Source organism: Pristis pectinata, chromosome 3, assembly GCF_009764475.1.
Source record: "Pristis pectinata isolate sPriPec2 chromosome 3, sPriPec2.1.pri, whole genome shotgun sequence".
NCBI lineage: Eukaryota > Metazoa > Chordata > Chondrichthyes > Rhinopristiformes > Pristidae > Pristis > Pristis pectinata.
Window position 1 is genome coordinate 125915857 of NC_067407.1, and position 22424 is coordinate 125938280.

General features: G+C 41.0%; 1 protein-coding gene across 1 annotated transcript; it reads right to left on the reverse strand.

Moving 5' to 3' along the window:
- Positions 1–1622: 1622 nt before the first annotated feature.
- qpct (glutaminyl-peptide cyclotransferase) lies at positions 1623–20527 on the reverse strand. Its single transcript, XM_052011338.1, has 6 exons — positions 20438–20527; positions 14738–15019; positions 13337–13510; positions 11312–11411; positions 3845–3961; positions 1623–1768 (listed from the first exon to the last, which is right to left on the reverse strand). Exons 1-6 carry the CDS (start codon positions 20510–20512, stop codon positions 1623–1625), a joined length of 894 nt encoding a protein of 297 aa, XP_051867298.1. The 5' UTR covers positions 20513–20527.
- Between the last annotated feature and the right edge of the window lie 1897 nt (positions 20528–22424).

Sequence of the window (22424 nt, forward strand, 5' to 3'; positions counted from 1 at the left end):
ACACAGCCTTGTTTGACACCAGTCTTCACTGAGGAGGATTCTGTCATAGACTCATTGGTTAATATCACAGCTTAGATGCTATTGTAGAGCAAGTACAAGATGGAGATGAATTTCTGTGGTAGGAGAATTTGAGGAGAGGCTTCCACAGACCCCCACAATTGATGGAGTCAAGGGCTTTGGCGAGGTCAAGGAAGACCATATGTAGTGGCTGGTGCTGCTCCTTGTGTTTTTCTTGAAGTTATCGTGCATTGAAGATCACACCATCTGTGCCTCTGGCAGCATAAAATTCACATGTGAATCAAGGAGCTGCTCTTCAGCTGCAGGGAGGAGATAGTTGAGGAGGACTTTGGCAATGACTATCCCCGTGGCAGGCAGCAGGGAGATCCCTTTGTTACAGGATATCTCCTTTCTTGAAAACTCAGGGCAGCTTTGCAGTTCCAGTTGGCTGGGAGTTGACATTTCAGGCTCTGTACGAGATTTGAGGGGTCCTTGAAAGCTTTGATGTTGATCTTCTTGTGGCGGCACTTCCGTTGATTCTGGTGTTTTGAGGTCTTATTAATCCAAACACCATTAGTGGAAGCCATTGTTATTTATCTCTTGCTCTGTTCTGTTAACTCAGGCACCTCAGAGTATGCCAGCCTATCACAAGGCAGCTGAATATGCTGCCATCTCACAGTATGCAAGGTTGCTGGTTCTGGTCTGCAATGTCCTTCTTCATTATCATTAGCAATTAAAAAGATGTTTTTTTTTAATATTTATTTCTCAGGTTTGAAATATAAAGTTAATCCAAAAATTTAATTCTACCTTTTTTTTTGAAAAGGTACCACGTTTTGTACTTATGCTTTGCACAACCTATGTAAGATCAATTCTTCCAGATTTATAACTTCAAACAACAAACATTGAATGCCCATTTTACTTTTATACTACTGAATGTTACTGACATGGTCAAATATAAAAATGATGGCAAAAAGATATATTTTAAATGCAGTGAACTTTAAATGTATTTTAAATAAATTTCACCAAAAAATATTTTAAATGTATGCTAAAACAAAATCACCAAAGAAACTAATACCAATGTGTGCCTTGTCTCCCAAAAATGTAAGGACTGAAGCTTTCATTAGTTAGCATCAATAGATATCCATTTTTACCATGAATATAAGATATCTTTATTAGTCACATGTACATCGAAACACACAGTGAAATGCATCTTTTCGCGTAGAGTGTTCTGGGGGCAGTCCACAAGTGTCACCACGCTTCTGCCGCTAACCTAGCATGCCCACAACTTCCTAACCCGTACGTCTTTGGAATGTGGGAGGAAACCGGCACACCCAGAGGAAACCCATGCAGACACGGGGAGAACATAACAAACTCCATACTGACAGTGGCCGGAATTGAACCTGGGTCACTGGCACTGTAATAGCGTTACACTAACCACTATACTACACTTTCATTAGTTAGTAACATTCAGTATTGAATCAATCAACAAATTAAATGTGAACTAGTATTAATGGAGTGAGTAAATTTTGTTACTTTCATTAGGCTGCTGGGACTACTGCAAACATCTACTTAGCTTGAAGTACTTAAATAATCATAATATTAATTTTTTATGTACTAGATATAAATTACAGTCTGAGATACTCAAAAACAAATAGCTGCAGTATTTTGTTAAGGTTATCAATTGTTGTTGAATCTAGATTGACTTCATTATCCTCTGTGCTGTGCCACACTTGAGGGAAAGGTGTCGGTGTGATTTGCAGAATGGGAACACCTGTGAAAGCAGAACAGTGAAGGTTTACATTGACTCATTCCTTTCAGTGTCGCTTGTATAGTATTCTGATCATGAAATATACCAACTACAACAAATTGCTAAAAGGCATTTATTTTTCAGTTATTTTTTGGTTTTGCCATGGATCTGAATCCCTGACCATTTCACTGCTGCAGGTCCCTGTGGAATCTACTTTGCCTCAATAATTCATCTTCTGAATTACATAACTAATCACCACATAATTTTCCCCCTTGCATATTCCAAAAATTCCAGCATCAACTTTTATTATGCAGTTGATTCCCCTAAGAGGGAACATGTAGACTTTCAATTTGAAGACGTATCTAATAATAACAATATGGTAATGACTGTGTTCTAGAACAGTACATCCTGAAACCAATCTGGCAACAAGCTCTTAAACGTTTTTGTGTATTGAGTCAAGATTAATTAGTAATCTTGTAGTTAAGAATATTCTATGCAAAAGTGATCACACACAGTAGAATTTTCTGTACAATTAGTTTCTAACTGATCTGTATCTCTATCTCAAAAGTCTTGAACAAATTATGTGGTTTTTGGGGAGGACATTGATTAAAAAATTGGAAAATGGTATTAAAAGAATTGACAGTAGATAAACAACGTCAATTCAAAATTCTCAACAAGTGTTACATTTCATCGTGATTTAATCCTTTATGAGAAAAGTGAACCATTTATGTTAACGAAAGAGGTTAATGATAATATTAGATAAAATGAAGGAGCTTCTACTGCTGTTAAGAAGGGACTATGGACCTAGTAACTAAAGGTGGGATTAGTCTGTGTAGTTCTTTTTTGACCAACCATATAGATTTGTCTCCTTCTCTATCTAAGATGTTCTATGATTATAAAAATCTAAGACTTTCTCCAATAATATAAAAATAAATGCAGTTCCCAAAGAAATAATACCAAGCAAAGTTATAATTAGGAATGAAGAAATGGCTAAGACATTAAACAAATGATACTTAATGACACTTAATGATAGTGAAGAACTTAATATCATGAAAGAGAATGTACCAAAGAAAGATGGGGAGGAAAACCAAAGAAATCCCCCCTAGATTTGATGACCTGCATTCCAGGCAGCAAATGTAGCAGTACTATTTAAGAAAGGAGAGAGGAAAAGAAATTTGATACTTATAAGTCAAGTAGGTAAAGTAATATAATGAGGCTAAGTGAGTGGATAAGAAGCTGGCAAATGGAATATAATGTGGGAAAAGAGGTTATGCACTTTGATAATAGTACACTGCAGATTCAGGAGATTAATTAATGGGGTGAGAGAAAAAAAGATTGATGGAGGCTGACTTCAGAAGAGTTTAGAAGGAAGAGAAAGGAGATGAAAGGCTCTGAGAGGGAGCCACAGAATAGATGCTGACAGGCTGTTTCCTTCAGCTAAGGAATCTGGAGTCATGGCATATAGTCTTAGGATAAGGGATTGTCCATTAAGGACTGAGATGAGGAGAAAATGCTCTACATGGCAGGCTGTAAATCTTGACATGTTCCACAGTTGAATAAACTCAAGGCTGAGATCAATAGGTTTTTGGATATCAAGGCAATCAGAAGAAATGGGAATCAGCAGCAAAGTTGGCTTGAGGTGCAGATTCAGCTTAATGAATCATGGAGCAGGCTTGAGTGGCCATATGGATTACCTTTGGTTCTGTTTATGTTCTTTTGACTGAGTTTAATCTAAGTTTTAAAAGAGAGAAATGCAAAACAGATATTGAGATGATAGATTTTGTTCTGGCCGATGTCCATGCAATGAGACAATGCGTAGTAAACTGTAAATGGATAAAAGAATGTGCCTCATTGGGAACTGTTCAGAAAGGCAGTTAATGGGATACAGAACCAGTTTGTATCCTCAGAAGCAAAAACTTCCTAGCATAAGAATAGTCATGGAGCAAGTAGGCATTGGTACTCAGAACGATGCGATGTCATGGCAATGACCAGCAAGAAACCATTTTAGAACTAATTATGATGTTCATAAATAGATCAACAGTTTTACTACATGTAATAAAGGAAAAGCTTCCTCCCTTGTTGTCCTACGCTATAACATACCTCGTTGTGAAAATGGAATATGGTCATCATTAATATGCACCAATGGCATTTTCATCCAGAAATATTTCACCTCTTTGGGATGTTCATTCAGTATCCCCAGTTGATGCAGCTGCTCTTCTATTAGACAACGTTAAGCAAGTTGGTTTGTTGGAATTTACAGTTTTTATTTCTTGCAATATAAATACATAGTTAGTTTGTCCTGCTGCAGTTAAACATTGAAAGATGCACATAGTTAATATTTTCTAAGAACAGAGGTAATCTATATGAATGACACCAAAATCAAATTTATTCTGAAATTCATGTTAATGCATTGGAGTGAGCCACCTAATGGTTGATAAATTCATACCCTGATTAATGACTTGCAAACTAGCGTCATCTTTTATCCAGTTCTCCCATTTTTTAGTTAAGCCGCTATTTTTACTCTTAGTAACACTTCAGACCACTCTGAAACCCTGAAATTTCACTGGTTATCGCTAGAATGGTGAAAAATTAATTAAGGAAACAATAAAGAAAGGAAAATATGTTCTAACTCATTTTTTGACTTTTTTGTTTTTTAATGAGCACAAATTTCAGTTTGTTCAATGTTTCCCATTCATACATAAATTCCATTATTGCTTGGTACTGTTCATGAAATATCAAGAATTACAGAAACACAGGGATCAGTGCTGGAACTTCTGTTTGTGGTATGATCTGATTAGTAAGTTTGCAGATGACACAAAATTTGTTGGCTTTCTGGATAGTAGAGATGGTTGTCAAAGGATACAGCAGGATATAGATCATTTGGAGATATGGGCAGAGAAATGGCAGATGGTGTTTAATCCAGACAAGTGTGAGGTGTTGCACTTTGGGAAGTCAAAGGTAAGGGGAAAGTATACAGTAAATGGAAGGACCTTGAGGAGCACTGATGTACAGAGGGATCTTGGGGTCCCAGTCCATAGCTCCCTCAAAGTGGCAACGCAAGTAAATACAGTGATAAGGGAGGCATATTGCATGCTTGCTTTCATTGGTCAGGGCATTGATTATAAAAGTTGGGAAGTTATGTTGCAACTGTATAAAAGTTTGGTTAGGCGAAATTTGGAATAGTATGTGTAGTTCTGGTGGTGTCACAACAACAACCTCACAATCAACATAGAAAGACTAAGGAATTGATTGTGGACTTCAGGAAGGGGAAGTTAAGAGAACACACACCAGTCCTCATTGAGGGGTCAGTGGTGGAAAGGGTGAACAGGATCTATCTTGGGCCCAACACATTGATGCAATCATGAAAAAGGCACAGCAATGGCTCTGCTTTGTTAGGAATTTGAGGAGATTTGGTATGCCACCAAAGACTCTTGCAAATTTCTATAGATGTATGGTGGAGAGCGTTCTGACTGGCTGCATCACAGCCTTGTACAGAGGTTCCAATGCATAGGATCACAAGAGGCTGCATAGAATTGTAGACTCAGCCAGATCCATCATGGGCACCACTCTCCCCACCATTGAGGAAATCTTCAAGAGGCGGTGCCTCAAGAAGGCAGCATCCATCAGTAAGGACCCTCACCATTCGGGACATGCCCTTCTCTCATTACTATCATTCGGAAGGAGGTACAGGAGCCTGAAGCCACACTCAACAATTTAGGGGCAGCTTCTTCCCTTCTGCCATCAGATTTCTGAACGGTCCATGAACCCATGAACAATACATTATTCCTTTTTTTTGCATTATTAATTTATTTTGTAATTTATAGTAATTTTTATATATTTGCACTGTACTGCTGCCACAAAACAACAAATTTCACGTGAAATAAGTTGGTGATAATAAACCTGATTCTGATTCATTACAGGAAGGATATGGAGGCTTTTGAGAGGATGCAGAAGATATTGCCTGGATTAGAGAGTATTAGCTATAAGGAGAGGTTGGACAAACCTGGATTGTTTTCTCTGTACCAGAGTCTGAGGGGCGATCTGATATGTTCATAAAATTATGAAAAGTGTATATAGGGTAGATAGTCAGGGTCTTTTTCCTCAGGGTGGAGATGTCAAATACTAGAAGGCATAGCTTTAAGGTGAGAGGGGGAAAGTTTAGAGTGCAAGGCAAGTTTTTCCTTTACTCAAAGAGCGGTGGGTGCCTAGAATGAACTGCTGGGGAGGGGGGGAGGGGGGTGGAACCAGATATGATAGCGACATTTAAGAGGCATTTGAATAGGCACATGAACTGGCAGGGAATGAAGGGATATGGATCTTGTGCAGGCAGATGGGATTAGTTTAATTTGGCATCATCATCAACACAGACATTGTGGGCTGAAAGGCCTGTTCCTGTTCTGTTTTATGTACTGTATTATGACAAACCTGTCCATGAACACAATTCCCCATTTTTTCCATTATTCCTTGATGACAATATATGAAAATTTAAAAAGCCGTTTAACCTATCAGGGTGTCAATTATGATCCAACTCAGCTAATGTAGAATTTATACTATTATTTCCCCAGTATTTTATACATTTATTGAAAGCAGGAGGGTAGCTGGGGAAAGGGCAGGTCCATTCAAGGACAAAGGATGGGATTTTTGTCTGGCACCAGAGGAAGTGGGTGAGGTTCATCATGAGTACTTTGCATTGTATCCACCAAGGAGAAGGACACGGATGATGGTGAGATAAAGGAGGGTTACAATGATATTCTATGGCATGTGGATATTAGGAAGGAGGGGGTGTTGGGTTTCTTGAAAAACATAAAGGTGGATAGGTCCCCAGGACCTGATGAGATCTATCACAGGATACTGAGGGAAGTCAGGAGGAGATTGCTGGGGCCTTGACCCACGAGGGAAAAGGCAATTCTGGATTTGGTGTTGTGCAATGAACCAGATTTGATTTGGGAGCTTAAGGTAAAGGAACCCTTAGGAGGCAGTGATCATAATATGACAGAATTCACCCTGCAGTTTGAGAGGGAGAAGCTAAATTCAGATATATTGGTATTACAGTTGAGTAAAGGTAATAGAGGCAAGAGAGAGGAGCTGGCCAAAGTTGATTGGAAGGGGAAGCTAGCAGCAATTGGCAGGAGTGTCTGGGAGTAATTCCAAAGACGCAGGATCAGTTCATCCCAAAGAAGGAGAAGCATTCTAAAGAGAGGATGAGGCAACTGTGGCTGACAAGGGAAGTCAAAGACAGCATAAAAGGAAAAGAGAGGGCATTCAATATTGCAAAAATTAGTGGGAAGCTAGAGGATTGGGAGGCATTTAAAAACCAACAGAAGGCAACTAAAAAAGCAATAAAGGGAGAAAAGATGAAATATGAAGGGAAGCTAGTCAATAATATAAAAGAGGATACCAAAAGTTTTTTCAGATATATAAAGAGTAAAAAAAAGGCAAGAGTGGACATTGGACCACTGGAAAATGATGCTTGAGAGGTAGTAATGGGGAACAAAGAAATCGCAGATGAACTGAATTAGTATTTTGTGTCAGTCTTCACTGTGGAAGACACCAGCAACATGCCAGAAATTCGAGAGAGTCGGGGCAGAAGTGAGTGTAGTTGCTATTACCAAGGAGAAGGTGCTTGGGAAGCTGAAAGGTCTGAAGGTGGATAAGTCACCTGGACCAGATGGACTACAGCCAGGGTTCTGAAAGAGGTAGCTGAAGAGATGTGGAGGCATTAATAGTGATCTTTCAAGAATCACTGGAGTCAGCAATGGTTCCACAGGACTGGAAAATTGCAAATGTCACTCCATTCTTTAAGAAGGGAGGGAGGCAAAAGACAAGATATTATAGGCCAGTTAGTCTGACTTAAGCGGATGGTAAGATGTTAGAGTCCGTTTAAGGATGAGGTTTTGGGGTACTTGGAAGCACATGATAAAATAGGTCAAAGTCAACATGGTTTCCTTAAGGGGAAATCTAGCCTAACAAATCTGTTGGAATTCTTTGAGGAAGTAACAGGCAGGATAGACAATGGAAAGTCGGTGGATGTTGTTTACTTGGATTTTCAGAAGGCCTTGCTGCACATGAGGCTGCTAAACAAGGTAGGAGCCCATGATATTACAGGAAAGGTACTAGCATGGATAAAAGATTGGCTGACTGGCGGAGGCAAAGAGTGGGAATAAAGGCGGCCATTTCTTGTTGGCTGCCAGTGACTAGTGGTGTTCCACAGAGTTGGGTCCGCTACTTTTCACGTTATATGATTGGATGACAGAACTGCTGGCTTTGTGGCCAAGTTTTTGCAAATGATACAAAGATAGGTGGAGGGGCAGGTGGTGTTGAGGAAGCAGGGTGTCTGCAGAAGGACTTGGACAGGTTGGGAGAATGGGCAAAGAAGTGGCAGATGGAATAAAGCGCAGGGAAGTGTATGGTCATGCACTTTGGTAGAAGGAATAAAGGCGTAGACTATTTTCTAAAGGGAGAAAATTCAGAAATTGGACATGCAAAGGGACTTGAGAGTCCTAGTGCAGGATTTCCTGAAGGTTAACTTGCAGGTTGAGTCGGTAGTAAGGAAGGCAAATGCAATGTTAGCATTCATTTCGGGAGGACTAGAATATAAAAGCACAGATATAATGCTGAGGCTTTATAAGGCGTTCGTCAGACCACATGTGGAGTATTGTGAGCAGTTTTGGGCCCCATATCTAAGGAAGGATGTGCTGGCATTGGATAGTGTCCAGAGGCAGTTTACAAGAATGATCCCATGAATAAAAGGGTTAACATATGAGGAGCATTTGATGGCTCTGGGCCTGTACTCGCTGGAGTTTAGAAGAATGATGGGGGGGGGCGGGGGGGGGGGGTCTCACTGAAACCTGCCGAATATTGAAAGGCCTGGATAGAGTGGACATGGAGAGGATGTTTCCAGTAGTGGGGAGAGTCTAGGACCAGAGGTCACAGCCTCAAAATAGAAGGATGTACCTTTAGAACAGAGATGAGGAAGAATTTCTTTAGCCAGAGGGTGGTGAATGTGTGGAATTTGTTGCCACAGACAGCTGTGGAGGCCAAGTCATTGGGTACATTTAAAGTGGAGGTTGATAGGTTCTTGATTAGTAAGGGCGTCAAAGATTACAGGAAGAAGGCGGGAGAATGGGGTTGAGAGGGAAAAATAAATCAACCATGAGTGAATGGTGGAGCAGACTTGATGGGCCGAATGGCCTAATTCTGCTCCTATGTCTTATGGTCTTGACAGAGATCTTTGTCTCCTCTTTAACCACAGGTAAGGTGCCAGAAGACTGGAGAATAGCCAATTTTGTTCCTTTGTTCAATAAGGGCAACAGGGACAAACCAGGAAACTATAGACCGGTGAGCCTTACATCAGTGGTAGGGAAATTATTGGAGAAGGTTCTTAGGGACAGGATTTACTTGCATTTGGAAAAGCATGGACTTGTTGGGGACAGTCAGCATGGCTTTGTGCGGGTGAGGTCCAGTCTCACAAATTTGATTGAGGTATCTGAGGAAGTCACAGAGGTGATTGATGAGGGTAGGGCAGTGGATGTTGTCTGCATAGACTTTAGTAAAGCTTTGACCAGGTCCTTCATGGTAGCGTGGTCCAGAAGATCAAGTCACATGGGAGCTGCGGTGAATTGGTAAACTGGATCCAAACTTGTCTTGGTCATCGAAGACAAAGGATCATGGCAGAAGTGTGTTTTACTAAATGGAGGTCTGTGACCAGTGGTATTCTGCAAGAATGTGTGCCGGGACCTCTGTTGTTTGTCATTATGTATTAATAATTTGGTTGAAAATGAAGGTGCTCTGATTGGTAAGTTTGCAGATGACACAAAAACTGGTGGAGCTGTGGATAATGAGAAGGTTGTCAAAGCAGGATATAGACCAGTTGGAAATGTGGGCAGAGAAATGACAGATGGCGTTTAATCTGGACCAGTGTGAGGCAAAGCATTTTGGGAGGTCAAATGCTTGAGTGAAGTATACAGTAAATGGCAGGACCCTTGGGAGCATTGATGTACAGGGCGATGTTGGAGGGCAAGTTTGTAGCTCCCTGAAAACAGCAACGCTAAGTGGATAGAGTGGTAAAGAAGGCATATAGCATGCTTGCCTTCATCGGTCAGGGCACAGAATGTAAAATTTGGGAAGTCCTGTTGCAGCTGTACAAAACTTTAGTTAGGCCACATTTGGAGTATTGTCTGCAGTTCTGGTCACCACAATATAGGAAGGATGTGGAGGTTGTGGAGAGGGTTTAGAAAAGGTTAACCAGGGTTTTGCCCGGATTGAGTGCATTTGCTATAAGATAAGATATCTTTATTAGTCACATGTACATCGAAACACACAGTGAAATACATCTTTTGCATAGAATATGCTGGGGGCAGCCCGCAAGTGTTGCCATGATTCCGGCGCCAACATAGCATGCCCACAACTTCCTAACCCGTACGTCTTTGGAATGTGGGAGGAAACCGGAGCACCCGGAGGAAACCCACGCAAACATGGGGAGAACGTACAAACTCCTTACAGACAGCGGCAGGAATTGAACCCGGTTCGCTGGCGCTGTAATAGCGTTACGCTAACTGCTACACTACCGTGCCTGCCCTCTACACTACCTACTGTAGAGAGGTTGGACAAATTTGAATTGTTTTTTCTGGAGTGTTAGAGACTGAGGGGCAACCTGAGAGAAGTATATAAAACTATGAGAGGCGTAGACAGGGTAGATAGGTAAAAATGTTAAGTACTAGAAGGTTTAAGGAGAGATGTGTGAGGCGTTTTTTTTGAACAGAAAGTGGTAGGTGGCTGGAAGGTGGTGGAAGCAGATCCAATGTGTGGAAGCATTTAAGAGGCATTTAGACAGACACCTGTGCAGGCAGGGAAAGGAGGGGTACAGACCATGTACAGGCAGATAGGATTAGTTTAGACCGGCATCATGGGCAGCATGGACATGCTGAGTCAAAAGGCCTGTTCCTGTGCTGTGCTCTTCTATGTTCTATTTGATCTTCTAAGAAAAAACTTTATATAAAAATACTTAAGTAAGAAATTCCAAGTACCTACACGTTCCTTATCTTCTTATGTCTTGGTATAGATATGTCAGCTACTTTTACCCCTTGGAAACTTTTGATGGTATATTATTAGCTCTGATGGGCTGCTCTTTATATCCAATTCTGTGTCTAGAAGTGATAGGGAACAAAGATACTTAATGTTGTCTCCTGGAAGGCAGATTTGATTTGAAATTCCATAGTTTAAACTAACTTTTTCTTGTATGTAAATCTTCAGTATTTTATAAGCAGGTTAATGGACCACTTCAGTGATCTTTCAATGAGCTTTGTTTTAAGACAGGCTGATCTGCAGTTCCTTAGATCCCTTTATAAAATTATGTTTATTTTAGTCCTAGAAAAGTCTGCCCCATCCACATTGTACCATTATCCCAGCTGAGGGAAGGATTGAAGAGAGAAACCTCCCAGAGGCCAGCAATTAAAGGGTTACATAATTTACAAGGAAAATAGCAGAAGAAGCAAAGTGCAAAACAACTTGTAACATATAAAAGCCACCAGCGTATTGATAACTAATATATCTGTTAACTTTAATTACCTATTAGTTGCAATCGTTTATGCCATCGCGCTGTATTTGGAAAATAAATTGGAAATCTTGGCTTTGGTGCACCAATTAAATCCAACAAGACAAATAGGTCCTAATTGTAATACAAGGAGATTGTTAAATTAGAAAATTCATAGAGCAGCAGGTTAACCAACCTCAACACCCAGTGCCATGGAGTGAGCCACAGTTTTCAGAGCACCCTTGCCTATGTGTCATGAGGTTGTGTGTTCAAGTCCTAATTCAAAAACTTTAGTACTCAATTAAAGGTTGATATCTCAATGGAGTACTGAGGAGTGGTGTGTTGTTGGAAATCCTGTCTTTCCTTTGAAAAGTTAAACAGAGCTAGTGGAGTAAAAAGATCAGAAGGCACCTTTTTTGAAAAGGAACAAGGGTGTTATCCTTATTGTCCTGGACATTTCTTAATCTCTCAGTCACTTTCCCAAAAATGTGGTTGTCATTTTATTTAACTAGATTTTTTGTCTATTTACTAATCATGCTGCTGAAATGAGTTGCTGAAGGTTATTGTCACATCTATTTTGGTAGAATACAAAAGTGGGAACAATATAAGGCAAAGGAAACTGAACCACAAACCCTGGTGGCAATAGGGATTCATATCTTTACAATTAATTTACAAAGTATGAAGGAAACATAACTGTCTGGTCTTAAAACAACATAGTACAAATGTGGGAAATCTGAAATAAATACAGAAAATGCTGGAAATTCTCACACCTGTAGAGAGAGGAATATGGCAAATATTTCAGGTCAGTAACTTCTCATCTGAATAGGTCCAGCACTCACTTGAAGGAATATATAAGATGACAATCAGTTGGAGTGGTCCACCATTTTCGGGGATGTGATCCATCTCCTGAAATCTAACCCAGACCTGGCCTTGCATATATTAAAATTGTGGTTACTGGAATCGGAACAACTCTCAAAGGGAACACAATGACTTCCTTTTATCAGTTTAATTAGATCACCTTTAATTCTATGATTCTCTAAAGTGTGAAAAAATCCTTATAATCAAGGGTCCTTATTATGGAAATTAGTCTAGCCATCATTTACATCATTGCCAAACCACAATTTCATCAAGCATCAGTGCAAAAGTAGACACAGTTTTGAAAGTGAGACCTGAACAAGTTTGTACAAGGTTAAAGTAATCTAATTACTCTTAAACTCAATGTTTAATGCACTAGAATGCTTAGGTATCTCTTTTTCCACCTTCATTCTGCTTTTCCTTTAAAATTGTACAATAATTATTTGCCTTGCCAGTTTGTGTAACTCCACATTTATCCAGACAAAACATTATTTACCATTTATGAGTCTAATCATCCCTTACATTAAGATCTGCCTGAAGCAGATGACCATGGCCACAATGCTAACACTCGCATAATATGGTATCAACTGCAAATTTGCAGATTGTACCATGACACATCCGTGCAGCCAAACAATATAATAGCAACATAGGAAATTCAGTCTCACATTGCTATTACGTCTGCATGCAATTGTTAATACAGGCATTCTAATCTTGCACCATCTCACCCAAATAACAACATAAGAAATGCAATGTCATGCTCTAATTAAATTGATGTAAATGAACTCCAAACTCATCCAGCCATTAGCCAAACATTCCAAACCTACCTAGCTATTTAAATGATATTCCAATCTCACCTGGTTATTAACTGAACTCACTTAACCAGTAACCAGACAAATCAATCTCACAACATCGTTAACTAGCCTTGCTGACATCACAATGGCATAGGCTAGACGCATTGATTTCATCAAAATAAAACTACACGTAGTGACTTTTGCATCTCTTTCAGGATACTCCAGAGAACTTTAGAGAAATAAATTACTTTTGAAACTTTTATCATTTTTGTAATATAGGAAACAGTGGTCATTTTATTTACAACTAACTCCATCAAACAGCAATAGATAGTGACCAGATTTAATAAAGGGATAAATATTGTGATGACAATTGCACGTCATATTTCCGCTGTCTCAAAGATGGCCAGTACTTACAATTGCATGCAGTTGGTTGGTTTTTGTTGAACCAGGTGGGTGTGCAGTCCTCTCCATCTTATGTGCCAAATGTCGGGAACCATAAAGTGAGACATCCTCAGGCCAATATTCCAGTGCTTCTTGGCCATCAAAAAAAATGAGCTGCAGGGTAAGATCTGGACTTCTCTGAGTATTCTAAACAAGCAGAATAATTTAAATGTAAGCCCGTAACTATTTACCACTGAATGACTAGATTCCAAACTAGTCTTGTAGCCAAAGCCTTTATGTGACACAAATGAGTTTCCAATAAACAGTGACTCTCCCAGATATAGAAAGTGAGGCATTGAACTATGCTAATAATATAAATGATTATTTATTGGCAAATGTGCGGAGATATCTCCCTTAAAATAAATCAGTACATCATGTTGAGGTCTTAAATTGGTTACCTGATGTGTGTTTATCATATATTCGTTATAACGCTTTGATGCCAAAGCCACCAGTAAGGAATTTATGTGAAGGATTAATACTTGGTCAAAATAATTGCATAGACAATAACTAGTATATTATTATAATGATTATTAAAATTCTTATTGACTTTCAGTGCTGGTATTCTTTTGTGTGCTCTGATGAAAAGTAAATATTTTTAAAATGTTAAGATAAAACATATGAATATTTAAGATTCTCTTAACAATCACATTTTTGAAGGCTTGATACAAGCATGAAGATTTTTTATTTATTCACTCCTTTAGCACATGGGGATTGCTTGCAAAGCGGTATTTATCGCCCATTCCTAATTGCCCTTAAGAAGACGGCAGTAAGCCACCTACTTGAACTGTATGTAGCAGTCCTTCTGGTGAGGTTCTTGTGGAGGGAATTTCAGAATTTAGACCCAGTGATGACAAAGGATGGCTGATGGATTTCCAAATCAGGATAGTTCATGGCTTGGAGAGGACCCTGCAGGTGATGGTGCTCCCATACACCAGCTGCTTTTGTCCTTCTTGATGGTAGAAATTGTGAGTTTGAGAGGTGCTGACAAAGTATTGTGAGTGAGTAACTGAAATGGTACATATTGCAATCGTTATGTGCCAGTGGTGTGAGGAATGAATGTTTGAACTGATGTATAGGATACCAATCAAGTGGATAATGTCAAATTTCTTCAGAGTTACCGAAGTTCACTCATCCAGACAACAAGAGAGAGTTGTAACATGCTCCTGATTTGTGCTGCGCAGATGTGGAAAAGCCTTGGAGTGTCAGGAAGTGAGTCACTTGTTGCAGGCTTGTTGCAGGCTGCCCTGCGTCTGACCTGCTGTTGTAGTCGCAGTGTGTATGTGGCTGGTCCAGTAAAGTTTCTGGAACACAATATTTTAACAGGTTAATTATCTAAGGTGCCAGTCCTTTGATTCAACATATCTTAGGTCATACCTTCATCTCAAGTAGAAAATTGTCCAGTGCACGAGCCAGTTCAAGCAACATAGAACAGGGCACAGCAGAATCTGTGGCACCTGTGTAGACTCTGTTATACCACCACTTGTTGAAGTATTTTGAATCATGGTGACAAGCCAGCACCAGCCTTCGCTTGGCTGTGATATTCAGAGTACTGATAATATTTGAAAATGTAATTGTTCCATAAGGTATTGATTCCTGGAAAGTGTCCTCTTCGGTAATCCAGCCAGCTTGGAGTTCACCTAAACAACTTTTGATGTGCTGTGGAGAAAAAACAATTTAATAAAACTGAATCATAAACCTAGATTCAGAAAGTTTAGATGAGTGAGGAGAATCATAATTTAGCCATTCAGCTACTTGAGCTGGTGCTAGATTTTGCCATTTTCAGAACGCATCAATGATTTTATGTGACATCTTTATGGACAGTCCCTTGGGACCAAGGATGTCTTATTTATATCCCATTTCTAAGGAATGGAAGATGATGGCACATGAATTCTTTAAAATTGGCATGTCCGTTGCACACCAGCTATCACATGGGCTTGATAGAGCAGGTTCTTGGTCCAAAGGCAAAAACAATTGATGATCCAAATGTAGTGCAGACTTATCACACAAACAACTGTAGACACAGACACACACACTTTATGTTCACACAGATGCACTCTGAACATATGTACAGATGGACCACATGATCTTGCTGTCCCCATAGCTCCCCCTCACCCTGATCACCTTTGTCCTTCAGTCCTCCCACTTCACTCTCCCTATCTCTGTGACCAGAGGGAAGGGGTTAAAAGGAAAGGAATTAAACAAAGAAGGAGGAAGCTGAGAGGGAGGGGGATGATTGATGGGGCAACATCAATTGGATTATGATTACTTTATTATTTTGAATTGAAATTACAATTTTCTGATAGCTATTGTAGTCATATGTAACATCAAGATTAGATACACATTCCCATTTTGATGCTGGATAGAAAGGCTCAGCCATAATCAGATTAAGCAAATATTTTCAATTAATTCACGTCACTCATCTCCTTTCAGTTCTCTTCTTTGATAACTATATTATTTTATACCTTATAATCACAACACAAAAGCAAACATGGCTGAGGCTGAGAATTTGAAAAAAAAACAGAAAATGCTAAAAGGTGTGAAGTAATAATGCCTCAAATCAATGACTTTTCAGCAAAAGTATGGCTATAACTCATTGATCGAAATCATGAATTCATTTTCCATTTTCCTATATGTCATTGAAGGAAGCCATTTCAGCCCATCAAGGCTACGTGGACTCACAGAGCAATCTCATTGCCCAGTAATTTTGTTCCCATAACCAAATCTCCGCACATTCTCATTTACTCCCCCCACTATAGTTGAGTTCATGACAGTAAAGGGACCTGTACCTCTGTGCGGGTTAGTGGGTTGCTTTGAAACATTGTGTGTTCAAAGGGAACAATTATCTTTTGATTTATGACCCAGATTTTGCAGGAGTAATGATGATGAAACCAAGAGTGTTTCCCATCATCAGCATATTTCAAAGCAGATTTGGAATTGTAATTTGTGGTCTAAGGAGAGAATCCAGAAGGTACCACCAGTGATTAAGCAGGCTGTGCTGCATGTAATCCTCTGCAAGGAATCCCATCATAAAGCACCCTATAATTTTTACTGTTTTGTACTCAAGATCTGGAAGTTTCTAATATCTGGAAGTTTCCTAGCTGTAATTACTGGTTGGCAAACTATGTGGACCTAAAACAAAGTAGCTTTATTAAAGTGCATTGTAATCTCTCATGTCAATATTTCAAAATATTAGGGTTTTCATGTTTTTTCTATTTTGTTAACAATTTATTTATGATATTTCAGATTCAACCTTTGTATGTTTTGACCTTTATTTGGAAGTATGCCTAATGTTTAAATTTAAGATGTTCCCCTCAGTAACAGGTTTTCCGCTTTGGAGACTGTTGAGGGAGATGACCTGCTGGGGCCTAGCAGCAGTAGCCAGGTCTATGGCACTGGGACCAGTCCTGCTGCTCAGAAGGGAACGAAGGCAGTAGTGATAGGGGACTCGATAGTCAGGGAAACAGATAGGTTCTGTGGCAGTGAGCATGAATCCCTGATGGTATGTTGCCTCCCAGGTGCCAGGGTCCGGGATGTCACTGATCGGATCCACAGGATTCTGGAGTGGGAGGGAGAACAGACAGAAGTCGTGGTTCATGTTGGTACCAATGACATAGATGGGGAGAGGGATGAGGTCCTGAAAAGTGAGTTTAGCGAGCTAGGCAGAAGGCTACAGAACAGGACCTCGAGGGTAGCGATCTCAGGATTGTGGCCAGTGTCACGCGATAGTGAAGGGAGGAATAGGAGGAGATGGCAAATAAATGCGTGGCTGAGAAGTTGGTGCAGGAGGGAGGGTTTTAGATTTTTGGATCATTGGGATCTCTTCTGGGGAAGGTGGGACCTGTACAGAGAGGACGGGTTACACCCGAACCTGAGGGGGACCAATATCCTTGCGGCCAGGTTTGCTAGGGTGGTTCAGGAGGGTTTAAACTAGATTGCGAGGGGGAAGGGAACTGGAGGAGTAGGTCAGAGGAAGAAGGGGATGGGGAAAAGTCAGATCTGACAGGTAGAGAGGCTTTGAGGAAGGAGAAGCAGAGTACATGCTATAAAAGTAGTAAGGTGGATGGGCTAAAGTGCATTTACTTAAATGCGAGAAGCATCAGGAATAAAGGAGATGAACTGAGAGTTTGGATTAGTATTGTGGCTATTACAGAGACATGGCTGACATCGGGGTAGGAATGGATATTGAATATTCCTGGTTTACAGTGTTTTAAAAGGGATGGTGGGGGGGAGAAGAGGAGGAGGGGTGGCAATACTGGTCGGTTACAGATGCAGAAAGGGTAGATAATGTAGAAGGATCCTCTCTAGAGTCAATATGGGTGGAACAAGAAAGGGGCAGTTACCCTCCTGGGAGTATTCTATAGGCCCCCCGGTAGCAGTAGGGATACTGAGGGCAGATTGGGAGGCAGTTTTTGGAAAGATGCGAAAATAACAGGGTTATTATAATGGGAGATCTCCATTTTCCAAATATTGATTGGCACCTACTTAGTGCCAAGGGTTTAGACAGGGCACAGTTTGTTAGGTGTGTCCAGGACAGATTCCTGACACAGTATGTTGACAGGCTGACTAGAGGGAATGCCATAATAGATCTAGTTTTAGGTAATGAACTGGGACAGGTGACAGATCTGTTGGTGGGTGAGCATTTGGGGGACAGTGACCATTGCTCCATAACCTTTAGAATTGTCATGGACAGGGATAGGAGCAAAGAGGACGGGAAGATATTTAATTGGGGAAAGGCAAATTATGAGGCTATAAGGTGAGAACTTGGGATTGTAAATTGGGGTGACATTTTTGAAGGGAAATGTACTATGGAGATGTGGTCAATGTTCAGGGATCTTTTGCAGGATGTTAGGGATAAATTTGTCCCAGTGAGGCAGAGAAGGAATGGTAGGGTGAAGGAACCGTGGGTGACGAGAGAGGTGGAACAACTAGTTAGGAAGAAGAAGGCAGCATACATAAGGTGTAAGCAGCAAGGATCAGACGGGGCTCATGAGGAATATAGAGTAGCAAGGAAGGATCTTAAGAAAGGGCTGAGCAAAGCGAGAAGGGGACATGAAAAGGCTTTGGTAAGTAGGGTTAAGGCTTTTTTCTCATACGTGAAGAGCATAAGGATGGCTAGGGTAAAGGTAGGTCAGATTAAAGATAAAGGTGGGAGGATGTGCCTGGAAGCTGTGGAAATGGGTGAGGTTCTCAATGAATACTTCTCTTCAGTATTCACCAGGAAGAAGGGTCTTGAGGATGCTGAGGACAGTGTTGGTGAGGGTTATGTTCTAGAGTATGTAGATTTCCTCTATGTTGGAGTTGTTAGAAAATATTAGGACAGATAAGTCCCCAGGCCTGAGGGAGTATTCCCCAGGCTGCTTTGTGAGGCAAGGGAGGAGATTCCTGAACCATTGGTTAGGGTCTTTGAGTCCTCGTTGTCCACGGGGATGGTACCGGAGGATTGGAGGGTGGCGAATGTTGTCCCCTTATTCAAGAAAGGTAATCGGGATAGTCCAGGGAATTACAGGCCGGTGAGCCTTACATCTGTGGTGAGTAAGCTGTTAGAAAGCATTCTAAGAGATAGGATCTATGAGCATTTAGAGAATCATAGACTGATTAGGGACAGCCAGCATGGTTTTGTGAAGGGAAGATCTTGCCTCACAAGCCTGATAGGGTTCTTTGAGGAGGTGACCAGGAAGATTGATGAGGGTAGTGCAGTGGATGTGGTCTACATGGATTTTAGTAAGGCATTTGACAAGGTTCTGCATGGTAGGCTTCTTCAGAAGGTCAGAGGCTAAGGGATCCAGGGAAGCTTGGCTGTGTGGATTCAGAATTGGCTTGCCTGTAGAAAGCAGAGGGTTGTGGTGGAGGGAGTGCATTCAGATTAGAGGGCTGTGACTAGTGGTGTCCCACAGGGATCAGTTCAGGGACCTCTACTTTTTGTGATATTTATTAACGAGTTAGATGAGGGTGTGGGAGGCTGGGTTAGCAAGTTTGCAGATGACACAAAGATCGGTGGTGTTGTGGATTGTGTGGAGGGCTGTCGAAGCTTGCAGAGGGATATTGATAGGATGCAGAGCTGGGCTGACAAGTGGCAGATGGAGTTCAATCCAGAGAAGTGTGAGGTCGCACACTTTGAAAGGACAAACTCCAAGGCGGAGTACAAGGTAAATGGCAGGATTCTGGGCAGTGTGGAGGAGCAGAGGGATCTGGGGGTTCATATCCACAGATCACTGAAAGTCGCCTCACAGGCAAATAGAGTAGTTAAGAAAGCTTATGGGATGTTAGCTTTCATAAGTCGGGGGATCGAGTTTAAGAGCCGCGAAGTGATGATGCAGCTTTACAAAACTCTGGTTAGGCCACACGTAGAGTACTGTGTCCAGTTCTGGTCACCTCATTATAGGAAGGATGTGGAGGCATTGGAAAGGGTGCAGAGGAGATTTACCAGGATGCTGCCTGGATTAGAGGGTATGGATTATGAGGAGAGACTAAAAGGAGCTAGGGCTATTCTCACTGGAGAGAAGGAGGATGAGGAGAGACTTGATAGAGCTATACAAGATATTGAGAGGAATAGATAGAGTGGACAGCCAGCGCCTCTTTCCCAGGGCACCAATGATCAAAACATGAGGACTTGGCTTTAAGGTAATGGGTGGGAAGTTCAAGGGAGATGTCAGAGGGAGGTTTTTCACCCAGAGAGTGGTTGGTGCATGGAATGCACTGCCTGGGGTGGTGGTGGAGGCTGATACATTGGACAAGTTCAAGAGATTATTAGATAAGCATATGGAGGAATTTAAGATAGAGGGATATGTGGGAGGTAGGGGTTATAGAGTCTAGATGTGGTTTGAAGGGTGGCACAACATGGTGGGCCGAAGGGCCTGTATTGTGCTGTATTGTTCTATGGTATTAAGTACCCCTTGCCTTTCTTCCTCTAACAGTTTCACTGTAACTATCCTGTTGAATTTTCTTAACATTTTAATTGTCTTGTTTGGATCACTTCAATACTTAAGAGAATTAATACAAAGCAAGTTTAAGCAATATTAAAATTATTTAATTCTGACACTGAAATTCATTGTTTTATAAACGATCTGTACTCACCTGACGCACTGCAGCATTTCCAGAGGAGCCTGGATATCTCTCCCTCAGCATTGGTCTCAGATATTGATGCCACATCAGAGAAATGTTAGTCAATGACGTAATGCTTTGGATATCAGCCAGTGTAATGTACTTGGGCTCATGGTATAGCTGATGATTTGATGATTACACAAAAAGAAATTAAAAATATGTAATGCTATCTATTAGTATAACAGTATGAAGTTTCCATAATTTTAGTTCATTTATAATCGTATTTATTTATATGTAATAAAATATACATAATAACGGCAACTGCTCTGCCCAAGACCGCAAGAAGCTGCAGAGATTTGTGGACACAGCCCAGCACATCACGGACACCAGCCTCCCCTCCTTGGTCTTTACCTCTCGTTGTCTTGGTGTAGCAGCCAGCATAATCAAAGACCCCACCCACCCGGGACATTCTCTCTTCTCTCCTCTTCCATCGGGTAGAAGATACAGGAGCCTGAGGGCACGTACTACCAGACTTAAGGACAGCTGTAAGACTATTGAACGGTTCCCTTATACAATGAGATGGACTATGACCTCATGATCTACCTCGTTGTGACATTGCACCTTATTGCACTGCACTTTCTCTGTAGCTGTGACACTTTACTCCGTACTGTTATTGTTTTTATCTGTACTACATCAATGCACTCTGTACTAACTCAATGTAACTGCACTGTGTAATGAATTGACCTGTACGATTGGTTTGTAAGACAAGCTTTTCACTGTACCTCGGTACAAGTAACAATAATAAACCAATACCAATATGTTCATTTATGATCTCCCTACACTGTTCACCATTTGTGCAAAGCCATCTGAAGAGACGTAATTAATTCTCCACTGAATGATAGAGAGTGTGGAAGGAAGGCAACAAAATGCTAAAGGCTCTGCCTTTGGAGATGTATAAGCACCTGAGGCTAGCTGCCAGCCATCTTCCCAATAACGTTACAACAAGTTACTGTGCACAGCTAGTAGTGCCACTGCCTCACATTGCCAGCAGCCTGGTTTCAATCCTGACCTTGGGCACTGTCTTAGTGGAGATTGCACTTTCTCCCTATGACCATGTGATTTTCCTTTGGGTGTTCCGGTTTCCTCCACATCGCAAAGAAATGCAGGTTGGAAGATTAACAGGCCACTATAAATTGTCCCTCATGTGGATGTGAGTGGTAGGATCCAGGGTAGAGGAGGGAGCTGATGGGATGTGGGGAGAACAAAATGGGATTAGTGTAGGATTGGTATAAATGGATGCTTGATGGTCTTGCTGGGCTTATGACTAAATTCTTTCATGTAGCATGATGGAATGTTATCTAAGATTACACAAAAGAGTTTAACTGCTCCTTAAAGCCTATGTTGGAATTGGAATTGGTTTATTGTTACTTACACCAAGATACACTGAAAAACTTGTTTTGTATACTGTTCATACGGATAAATTCATTACACAGTGCATTAAGGTAGTACAAGGCAAAATGATACAGAATGCAGAGTAGAATCACAACTACAAAGGAAGTGTATTGCAGGTAGACAATAAGGTGTAAGGTCATAATGAGGTAGATTGTGAGGTCAAGAGTCCATCTTAACATGCTAGGGAACCACTCAATAGTCTTATAACAGCAGGATAGAAGCTGTCCTTGAGCCTGGTGGTACGTGCTTTAAGGCTTTTGTATCTTCTGCCGAATGGGAGAAGCGAGAATGTCCTGGGTGGGTGGGGTCTTTGATTATGCTGGCTGCTTTACCAAGGCAGCAAGAAGTATAGACAGAGTCCATGGAAGGGAGGCTGTTTTTTGTGATGTGGTGAGCTGTGTCCACAACTCTCTGCAGTTCCTTGCGGTCCCAGGCAGAGCAGTTGCCACACCAAGCCTTTATGCGTCCAGATAGGATGCTTTCTACGGTGCATCAATAAAAGTTGGTGAGTGTCAAAGGGGAGATGCCAAATTTCTTTAGCGTCCTGAGGAAGTAGAGGCACTGGTGA